Here is a 12,391-nt window from a genome sequence, read left to right on the forward strand (position 1 = left end):
ACATCGTCAACTTGGTCAACACGGTCAACATGGTCAATATGGTAAACATGGTCAAAAGTATATAACTATCAACATGAACATCATGGTCAACATTGTCAACTTGGTGAACACGGTCAACATGGTCAACACTGTCAACTTGGTCAACACGGTCAACATGGTCAACGCGGTCAACATGGTCAAAAATATATAACTATAACCTTGGTCAACATGGTCAACATGGTCAACATGGTCAACATTATATAACTATCAACATGGTCAACACGGTCAATATGGTCAACGTGGTCAACATGGTCAACATGGTCAACATGGTCAAAATTAAATTACTATCAACATGGCAACATGGTCAACATGGTCAACATGGTCAAAAGTATATTACTATCGACATGTACAACATGGTCAACCCGGTCAACCCGGTCAACACGGTCAACACGGTCAACACGGTCAACATTGTCAACACGGTCAGCACGGTCAACATTGTCAACACGGTCATCATGGTCAAAATGGTCAACACGGTCAGCATGGTCAACACGATCAACATGGTCAACCTGGTCAGCATGGTCAACATGGTCAGCATGGTCAACATGGTCAGCATGGTCAACATGGTCAACATGGTCAACACGGTCAACACGGTCAACATTGTCAACACGGTCAGCACGGTCAACATTGTCAACACGGTCAGCACGGTCAACATTGTCAACACGGTCAGCATGGTCAACATGGCCAACATGGTCAACATGGCCAAAAGTATATTACTATCGACATGTACAACATGGTCAACATGGTCAACAGGGTCAACATGGTCAACATGGTCAACACGGTCAACATGTACAACACGGTCAACATTGTCAACACGGTCAGCATGGTCAAAATGGTCAACACGGTCAGCATGGTCAACACGATCAACATGGTCAACATGGTCAGCATGGTCAACATGGTCAGCATGGTCAACATGGTCAACATGGTCAAAAGTATATTACTATCAACATGGTCAACATGGAACATGGTCAACATGGTCAAAAGTATATTACTATCAACACGGTCAACATGGTCAACATGGTCATCATGGTCAACATGGTCAGCATGGTCAACATGGTCAACATGGTCGACATGGTCAAAAGTATATTACTATCGACATGTACAACATGTTCAACACGGTCAGCATGGTCAACACGATCAACACGGTCAACATGGTCAGCATGGTCAACATGGTCAACATGGTCGACATGGTCAAAAGTATATTACTATCGACATGTACAACATGTTCAACACGGTCAAGATGGTCAACACGGTCAACACGGTCAACATGGTCAACACGGTCAGCATAGTCAACATTGTCAACATGGTCAACACGGTCATCATGGTCATCATGGTCAACATGGTCAAAATGGTCAACACGGTCAACAGTCAAAAGAATATTACTATCAACATGGTCAACACGGTCAACACGGTCAACATGGTCACACGGTCAGCATGGTCAACATTGTCAACATGGTCAACATGGTCAAAAGTATATTACTATCAACATGGTCAACATGGAACATGGTCAACATGGTCAAAAGTATATTACTATCGACATGTACAACATGGTCAACCCGGTCAACATGGTCAACACGGTCAGCATGGTCAACATGGCCAACATGGTCAACATGGTCAAAATGGTCAACACGGTCAACAGTCAAAAGTATATTACTATCAACATGGTCACCATGGTCAACATGGTCAACATGGTCAAAATGGTCAACACGTTCAACATAGTCAAAAGTATATTACTATCAATATGGTCAACATGGTCAACATGGCCAACATGGTCAACATGGCCAAAAGTATATTACTATCGACATGTACATGGTCAACATGGTCAACATGGTCAAAAGGATATTACTATCAATATGGTCAACAAGGTCAATAAGGTCAACATGGTCAACCCGGTCAACATGGTCAACACGGTCAGCATGGTCAAAATGGTCAACATGGTTAACATGGTCAACATGGCCAAAATGGTCAACATGGTAAACACGGTCATCAAAGTCATCATGGTCAACATGTTCAACATGGTCAACATGGTCAACACGGTCAACATGTACAACACGGTCAACATTGTCAACACGGTCAGCATGGTCAACATGGTCAACATGGTCGACATGGTCAAAAGTATATTACTATCGACATGTACAACATGGTCAACCCGGTCAACATGGTCAACACGGTCAGCATAGGCAACATTGTCAACATGGTCAACACGGTCATCATGGTCATCATGGTCAACATGGTCAAAATGGTCAACACGTTCAACATAGTCAAAAGTATATTACTATCAACATGTACGTATATTACTATCAACATGGTCAACATGGAACATGGTCAACATGGTCAAAAGTATATTACTATCGACATGTACAACATGTTCAACACGGTCAAGATGGTCAACACGGTCAACACGGATGGTCTGGTCAACATTGTCAACATGGTCAACATGGTCAAAAGTATATTACTATCAACATGGTCAACATGGTCAACACGGTCAACACGGTCAACACGGTAAGCACGGTCAACACGGTCAACATTGTCAACACGGTCAGCATGGTCAACATGGTCAACATGGTCAAAAGAATATTACTATCGACATGTACAACATGTTCAACACGGTCAAGATGGTCAACACGGTCAACACGGGCAGCATGGTCAACATTGTCAACACGGTCAACACGGTCAGCATGGTCAACATTGTCAACATGGTCAACATGGTCAAAATGGTCAAAATGGTCAACACGGTCAATATGGTCAACATGGTCAACATGGCCAACATGGTCAAAAGTACACTACTATCAACATGTACAACATGCTCAATACGGTCAACATGGTCAACACGGTCAACACGGTCAACACGGTCAACACGGTCAGGATGGTCAACACTGTCAACATGGTCAACATGGTCAACATGGTCAACATGGTCAACATGGTCAACATGGTCAAAATGGTCAACACGGTCAACATAGTCAAAAGTATATTACTATCAACATGGTCAACATGGTCAACATGGTCAACATGGTCAACATGGTCAACATGGTCAACATGGTCAACATGGTCAACATGGTCAACATGGTCAACATGGTCAACATGGTCAACATGGTCAAAATGGTCAACATGGTCAACATAGTCAAAAGTATATTACTATCAACATGGTCAACCTGGTCAACATGGTCAACACGTTCAACATGGTCAACACGGTCAACATGTTCAGCATGGTCAACATGGTCAACATGGTCAAAATGGTCAACATGGTCAAAATGGTCAAAATGGTCAACACGGTCAATATGGTCAACATGATCAACATGACCAACATGGTCAAAAGTATATTACTATCAACATGTACAACATGGTCAATACAGTCAACATGGTCAACACGGTCAACACGGTCAACACGGTCAACATGGTCAACATGGTCAAAAGTATATTACTATCAACATGGTCAACACGGTCAATACGGTCAACATGGTCAACCCGGTCAACATGGTCAACACGGTCAGCATAGTCAACATTGTCAACATGGTCAACACGGTCATCATGGTCAACATGGTCAACATGGTCAAAATGGTCAATACGGTCAACATAGTCAAAAGTATATTACTGTCAACATGGTCAACATGGTCAACATGGTCAACATGGTCAACATGGTCAACATGGTCAACATGGTCAACATGGTCAACATGGTCAACATGGTCAACATGGTCAACATGGTCAACATGGTCAACATGGTCAACATGGTCAACATGGTCAACATGGTCAACATGGTCAACATGGTCAACATGGTCAACATGGTCAACATGGTCAACATGGTCAACATGGTCAACATGGTCAACATGGTCAACATGGTCAACATGGTCAACATGGTCAACATGGTCAAAATGGTCAACATGGTCAACATAGTCAAAAGTATATTACTATCAACATGGTCAACATGGTCAACACGGTCAACATAGTCAAAAGTATATTACTGTCAACATGGTCAACATGGTCAACATGGTCAACATGGTCAACATGGTCAACATGGTCAACATGGTCAAAAGTATATTACTATCAACATGGTCAACCTGGTCAACATGGTCAACACGGTCAACATGGTCAACCCGGTCATCATGGTCAACATGGTCAACATGGTCAAAATGGTCAACATGGTCAAAAGTATATTACTATCAACATGGTCAACATGGTCAACATGGTCAACATGGTCAACACGGTCAACACGGTCAACACGGTCAACACGGTCAACATTGTCAACACGGTCAGCATGGTCAACATGGTCAACATGGTCAAAAGTATATTACTATCGACAGGTACAACATGTTCAACACGGTCAAGATGGTCAACACGGTCAACACGGTCAGCATGTTCAACATTGTCAACACGGTCAACACGGTCAGCATGGTCAACATTGTCAACATGGTCAACATGGTCAACATGGTCAAAATGGTCAACACGGTCAACATAGTTAAAAGTATATTACTATCAACATGGTCAACCGGGTCAACACGGTCAACACGGTCAACACTGTCAACACGGTCAACACGGTCAACATGATCAACATGGTCAAAAGTATATTACTATCGACATGTACAACATGGTCAACCCGGTCAACATGGTCAACACGGTCAACATGGTCAACATGGTCAAAAGTATATTACTATCGACATATACAACATGGTCAACATGGTCAGCATGGTCAACATGGTCAACATGGTCAAAATGGTCAAAATGGTCAACACGGTCAATATGGTCAACATGGTCAACATGGCCAACATGGTCAAAAGTATACTACTATCAACATGTACAACATGGTCAATACGGTCAACATGGTCAACACGGTCAACACGGTCAACATTGTCAACATGGTCAGCATGGTCAAAATGGTCAACATGGTCAACATAGTCAAAAGTATATTACTATCAACATGGTCAACCTGGTCAACATGGTCAACACGTTCAACATGGTCAACACGGTCAACATGTTCAGCATGGTCAACATGGTCAACATGGTCAAAATGGTCAACATGGTCAAAATGGTCAAAATGGTCAACACGGTCAATATGGTCAACATGGTCAACATGACCAACATGGTCAAAAGTATATTACTATAAACATGTACAACATGGTCAATACGGTCAACATGGTCAACACGGTCAACACGGTCAACATTGTCAACACGGTCAGCATGGTCAAAATGGTCAACATGGTTAACATGGTCAACATGGTCAACATGGTTAACATGGTCAACATGGCCAAAATGGTCAACATGGTAAACACGGTCATCAAAGTCATCATGGTCAACATGGTCAACATGGTCAAAATGGTCGACATGGTCAACACTGTCGACATGGTCAACACTGTCATCAAAGTCATCATGGTCAACATGGTCAACATGGTCAACATGGTCAAAATGGTCAACATGGTCAACATGGTCAAAATGGTCAACATGGTCAACATGGTCAAAAGTATATTACTATCAACATGGTCAACACGGTCAACACGGTCAACACGGTCAACATGGTCAACATGGTCAAAAGTATATTACTATCAACATGGTCAACACGGTCAATACGGTCAACATGGTCAACCCGGTCAACATGGTCAACACGGTCAGCATGGTCAACATTGTCAACATGGTCAACACGGTCATCATGGTCAACATGGTCAACATGGTCAAAATGGTCAACACGGTCAACATAGTCAAAAGTATATTACTATCAACATGGTCAACATGGTCAACATGGTCAACATGGTCAACATGGTCAAAATGGTCAACATGGTCAACATGGTCAAAAGTATATTACTATCAACATGGTCAACCTGGTCAACATGGTCAACACGGTCAACATGGTCAACACGGTCAACACGGTCAACACGGTCAACATTGTCAACACGGTCAGCATGGTCAACATAGTCAACATGGTCAAAAGTATATTACTATCGACATGTACAACATGGTCAACACGGTCAACATGGTCAACATGGTCAACACGGTCAACACGGTCAGCATGGTCAACATTGTCAACACGGTCAACACGGTCAACATGGTCAACATGGTCAAAAGTATATTACTATCGACATGTACAACATGTTCAACACGGTCAACATGGTCAACATGGTCAAAAGTATATTACTATCGACATGTACAACATGGTCAACACGGTCAACATGGTCAACACGGTCAACACGGTCGACACGGTCAACATTGTCAACACGGTCAGCATGGTCAACATAGTCAACATGGTCAAAAGTATATTACTATCCACATGTACAACATGGTCAACACGGTCAACATGGTCAACACGGTCGACACGGTCAACACGGTCAACACGGTCAACACGGTCAACACGGTCAGGATGGTCAACATTGTCAACATGGTCAACATGGTCAACATGGTCAAAATGGTCAACACGGTCAACATAGTCAAAAGTATATTACTATCAACATGGTCAACATGGTCAACATGGTCAACATGGCCAAAAGTATATTACTATCAACATGGTCAACCTGGTCAACACGGTCAACACGGTCAACACTGTCAACACTGTCAACACGGTCAACACGGTCAACACGGTCAACATGGTCAACACGGTCAACATGGTCAACATGGTCAAAAGTATATTACTATCAACATGTACAACATGGTCAATACGGTCAACATGGTCAACACGGTCAACATGGTCAACATGGTCAAAAGGATATTACTATCAACATGGTCAACCTGGTCAACACGGTCAACACGGTCAACACGGTCAACATGGTCAACACGGTCAACACGGTCAACATGGTCACACGGTCAGCATGGTCAACATTGTCAACATGGTCAACATGGTCAACATGTTCAACATGGACAAAAGTATATTACTATCAACATGGTCAACATGGTCAACATGGTCAAAATGGTCAACATGGTCAACATAGTCAAAATGGTCAACATGGTCAAAATGGGCAAAATGGTCAACACGGTCAATATGGTCAACATGGTCAACATGACCAACATGGTCAACATGACCAACATGGTCAAAAGTATATTACTATCAACATGTACAACATGGTCAATACGGTCAACATGGTCAACACGGTCAACACGGTCAACATTGTCAACACGGTCAGCATGGTCAAAATGGTCAACATGGTTAACATGGTCAACATGGTCAACATGGTTAACATGGTCAACATGGCCAAAATGGTCAACATGGTAAACACGGTCATCAAAGTCATCATGGTCAACATGGTCAACATGGTCAACATGGTCAAAATGGTCGACATGGTCAACACTGTCGACATGGTCAACACTGTCATCAAAGTCATCATGGTCAACATGGTCAACATGGTCAACATGGTCAAAATGGTCAACATGGTCAACATGGTCAAAATGGTCAACATGGTCAACATGGTCAAAAGTATATTACTATCAACATGGTTAATATGGATAATTAATTGATACAAATATATATGGAGTTGATACTAATTTTCAATACTCAGTGTTACAACAATATGTAGATACACTTCAGAATTTGGCAAATAAGACATTTCGGTAATTGTCTTGATACCATATTCGGTGAAAACAACTTTTTCTACAAGGTAAATTCTTTGAGAATGTTTTCCTGCTGTAGATATTCATCATTGCGAAAAACAAAACACGAATTCTGTTAATTTGATATTACACCTTGAATTGACTTGGATACGTATGTAACGACTGCCAGTACCCACCAGTAAACAGTGTGACACTTCCTGACGAAGAAGACTGTTGTACTAATTCCTATGGCACTTAAGAGGCACTGAAGAGTTTTTAAACAGCTGATCATATTTTGTTTACGATCATTGTAAAACAAGGTATGACGATGTAATGTAAATTTACGTTACAAAATTATATATGTCAATAAAACACGATGTTATGCTAAATAAATACGCCAACATATTAAAAGTTGAGCTTTAGAAGGTAATGTATTCGAGGAATCAGTTATAGATAAGCTTTGTTAGTCGAGGAATCAGTTATAGATAAGCTTTGTTAGTCGAGGAATCAATTATAGATAATAAGCTTTGTTAGTCTGAATGTTCGTTAGTATAGAGGATTTATCTATGGAACTATAACACAGTAGATAGTAACAGTAAACCACTGACATGAGCTGGTTGACAGAAATCTTAACTCTTATTGTACATGTTAAAGAGTCAACATACAAAACTATTTTTTTTTATTAAGTTGACTATACTTTTTATATTAGATCATTACATATTTGTTCGGTTGGCAATAGCCCATGACGGTTTGTGTATTGGTGGGTATATTTGAGCGACGTTTTGCTAACAATCCGATACCTGTTCATGACTGTGTGTGTGCTATATATAGATAGATTACAAAGCGATCGAAAAGCGATCGTAGACGTGACATCGGGTAGATTGGCATTAGGTTATATTCGTTGTAGTTAGCTCATCAAGACCTCCTGACCAGACAGGTCATGTTAATGATGTTGGAGATTTTGGTGTTGTATTCCACGATAGTTAGCGTGTCGTTAGGACAGGGTATGTATCTGTGTATTACTCTCCAACTTCGGTATTACTATTGTCCGGCCCTTTTAGGTTTCACCTCAACATCTCTGTCTTAAATTGTTTTTGAATTAACACAGTCATCACTATCTAATCAAAGCTGTAAAGACGGTGTAAAAGCTAACTATTATAAATTACATCATTGACTTCAACTTTTCTCACTCCCTTGGAATATTACCTATATGTAGTTCTAAATTTAGTCGTGGAAGTGTACTGGATCGATACATGTTATTGATTTGTAGACCTACATTAGTAAAGGATTTATTAAACAGCAATGTTTGTCGCTCGTATTTATACAGTATACCTACCCGTGTACAATACCCTAAACATTTTGTCACAAGGTGGTATGTACATGTCTAGCTATGAAAACATTGGTGTATTGCTGTGTCGACTTGTTGCAAAACTTCCCGACCTTGTACGGAATTTGGATTAGTGAGTGTATCTAAAAGCAAACTGCGTAAATTGTAGACATATATACAGTCATTCCATTTATAAGAGACTATAAAAAGGATAAATTTATGTTTCCAGCATGAACATTACGGCAACTTGTGGCCTTGTAGTTGTGAAATGACATTGAGGGGATATCTAATAAAGGATGACGGATTATAGTAAAGCTTTTCAAGCGGGTTGATTTGCAGGTATAAACTTCCATCCTCAGCAAAATCATGTAAAAGTCATAATCAGATATCACTAGTTCAATGATGCAATATATCATAACCGGTTACAATTGGTTGGTGTATCTTATCATATCATAACCGGTTACAATTGGTTGGGGTATCTTATCATATCATAACCGGTTACATATGGTTGGCGTATATTATTATATCATAACCGGTTACAATTGGTTGGGGTATCTTATCATATCATAACCGGTTACATAGGGTTGGTGTATCTTATTATATCATAACCGGTTTCAATTGGTTGGTGTATCTTATCATATCATTTCCGATTACAATTGGTTGGTGTATCTTATCATATCATAACCGGTTACAATTGGTTGGGGTATCTTATCATATCATAACCGGTTACATATGGTTGGGGTATCTTATTATATCATAACCGGTTACATATGATTGGTGTTTCTTATTATATCATAACCGATTACAATTGGTTGGTGTATCTCATTATATCATAACCGGTTACATATGGTTGGTGTGTCTTATTATATCATAACCGGTTACAACTGGTTGGTGGATCTTATTATATCATAACCGGTTACATATGATTGGGGTTTCTTATTATATCATAACCGATTACAATTGGTTGGTGTATCTCATTATATCATAACCGGTTACATATGGTTGGGGTATCTTATTATATCATAACCGGTTACAATTGGTTGGTGTAACTTACCATATCATAACCGGTTACAATTGGTTGTTGTACCTTATCATATCATAACCGGTTACAATTGGTTGTTGTACCTTATCATATCATAACCGGTTACAATTGGTTGGTGTATCTTATTATAACATAACCGGTTACAATTGGTTGGTGTAACTTACCATATCATAACCGGTTACAATTGGTTGGGGTATCTTATCATATCATAACCGGTTACAATTGGTTGGGGTATCTTATCATATCATAACCGGTTACATATGGTTGGGGTATCTTATTATATCATAACCGGTTACAACTGGTTGGTGTATCTTATTATATCATAACCGATTACAATTGGCTGGTGTATCTTATCATATCATAACCGGTTACAATTGTTTGGTGTAACTTATCATATCATAACTGGTTACAATTGGTTGTGTATCTTATCATATCATAACCGGTTACAATTGGTTGGGGTATCTTATCATATCATAACCGGTTACAATTGGTTGGGGTATCTTATCATATCATAACCGGTTACAATTGGTTGTTGTACCTTATCATATCATAACCGGTTACAATTGGTTGTTGTACCTTATCATATCATAACCGGTTACAATTGTTTGGTGTAACTTATCATATCATAACTGGTTACAATTGGTTGTGTATCTTATCATATCATAACCGGTTACATAGGGTTGGTGTATCTTATTATATCATAACCGGTTTCAATTGGTTGGTGTATCTTATCATATCATAACCGCTTACAATTGGTTGGTGTATCTTATCATATCATAACCGCTTACAATTGGTTGGTGTATCTTATCATATCATAACCGCTTACAATTGGTTGGTGTATCTTATCATATCATTACCGATTACAATTGGTTGGTGTATCTTATTATATCATAACCGGTTTCAATTGGTTGGTGTATCTTATCATATCATTTCCGATTACAATTGGTTGGTGTATCTTATCATATCATTTCCGATTACAATTGGTTGGTGTATCTTATCATATCATTACCGATTACAATTGGGTGGTGTATCTTATCATATCATAACCGGTTACATAGGGTTGGTGTATCTTATTATATCATAACCGATTACAATTGGTTGGTGTATCTCATTATATCATAACCGGTTACATATGGTTGGGGTATCTTATTATATCATAACCGGTTACAATTGGTTGGTGTATCTTACCATATCATAACCGGTTACAATTGGTTGTTGTACCTTATCATATCATAACCGGTTACAATTGGTTGGGGTATCTTATCATATCATAACCGGTTACAATTGGTTGGTGTATCTTACCATATCATAACCGGTTACAATTGGTTGTTGTACCTTATCATATCATAACCGGTTACAATTGGTTGGGGTATCTTATCATATCATAACCGGTTACATATGGTTGGCGTATATTATTATATCATAACCGGTTACAATTGGTTGGGGTATCTTATCATATCATAACCGGTTACATATGGTTGGTGTATCTTATTATATCATAACCGGTTACATATGGTTCGATAAAAAAACGAGATTTCAAATATTTGATTTTGTCTTAAGTCATGACAGATTTTCACGGGTTTGATAATCCTATAAACCAAACGTATCATTATTGATTGGACTGTCATTGGAATCATGACCGGTTCACTCATTTTATCCTTTATGCTAAAAAGTAAAACAAAAAACAAAAAAAAAACATTACGTTAGGCCACATTCGATTATTTGTAAACCATGAGAATACAAAATTAAACCAGTGGCTAGCGAAGAGGAATCTAAATCAGATATGAAAATGTTTGTATACTCCTTTAGGTATAGTGGATAACTTTAACACACATTTAAAGTTCCTTTTAGTAACTTAAATACATAATGATAGGGATTTTACAAATGCATGTGTTTAGTTTCTTCTCTTAATTTCTAAAAAGGAACATTATTTGATTAATGTTAATCCACTTATGTCTGCTTATTGAAGGGTAACATCGATTGAGAAAAAATATACAAGCTATTTTTATAGTATAAAAGCATTTCAAATGATTGACATCTTACGTTGATTTGAGAGAAAAACATTGAAAACACCACGGTAGTTAACCAAGTATATTAAAATATTACAGAAATCAGAGATTGTTGACATGACCAACAACAAGTTCTTTTAAATATTATATATTTTTTGAGTTAAAATTAATACTTACAGTTTCCAAATTATATTAAAATTAGAGCTCATCGCCTATCCATCATATCAACGCCTCCTTTTTATCATAAAAATATAGTTTTGGTGTTTTTAAAAGTCATTTATTTTAGAATTACAACATTTATCTTCCATCATTGCTGCCTAGAATTCTAAATCGATCGCGCATTACTGGTATACTGCATTGCATTTTAAGTGTTTTACTAATACTTAGGTTGATGTCTCTACTGTCTCCCCGACCATCCCCGTCCCCGACCTCTCCCCGACTATCCCCGTCCCCCACCTATCCCGACCCTCTCCC

General features: G+C 39.0%; 3 protein-coding genes across 3 annotated transcripts in view; all 3 read left to right on the forward strand.

Moving 5' to 3' along the window:
* The first annotated feature begins 251 nt into the window (after positions 1-251).
* Positions 252-2,216, forward strand: LOC110457636. Its single transcript, XM_021508988.1, has 3 exons — positions 252-566; positions 1,160-1,464; positions 1,619-2,216. The coding sequence occupies exons 1-3, from the start codon at positions 252-254 to the stop codon at positions 2,214-2,216; spliced, it is 1,218 nt and encodes a 405-aa protein (XP_021364663.1).
* A 2,920-nt stretch (positions 2,217-5,136) lies between these two features.
* LOC110457638 lies at positions 5,137-7,798 on the forward strand. Its single transcript, XM_021508989.1, has 3 exons — positions 5,137-5,418; positions 7,051-7,356; positions 7,730-7,798. Exons 1-3 carry the CDS (start codon positions 5,137-5,139, stop codon positions 7,796-7,798), a joined length of 657 nt encoding a protein of 218 aa, XP_021364664.1.
* A 602-nt stretch (positions 7,799-8,400) lies between these two features.
* Positions 8,401-12,391, forward strand: part of LOC110457641 — a 12,100-nt gene continuing 8,109 nt past the window's right edge. The window contains exon 1 of the mRNA XM_021508993.1: positions 8,401-8,543. Within this exon, the coding sequence (XP_021364668.1) occupies positions 8,480-8,543 (64 nt within the window). The 5' untranslated portion in view covers positions 8,401-8,479. The remainder of the gene's footprint in view (positions 8,544-12,391) is intronic.

This window comes from Mizuhopecten yessoensis, unplaced genomic scaffold (genome assembly GCF_002113885.1).
Source record: "Mizuhopecten yessoensis strain PY_sf001 unplaced genomic scaffold, ASM211388v2 scaffold9285, whole genome shotgun sequence".
NCBI classification, from domain to species: domain Eukaryota; kingdom Metazoa; phylum Mollusca; class Bivalvia; order Pectinida; family Pectinidae; genus Mizuhopecten; species Mizuhopecten yessoensis.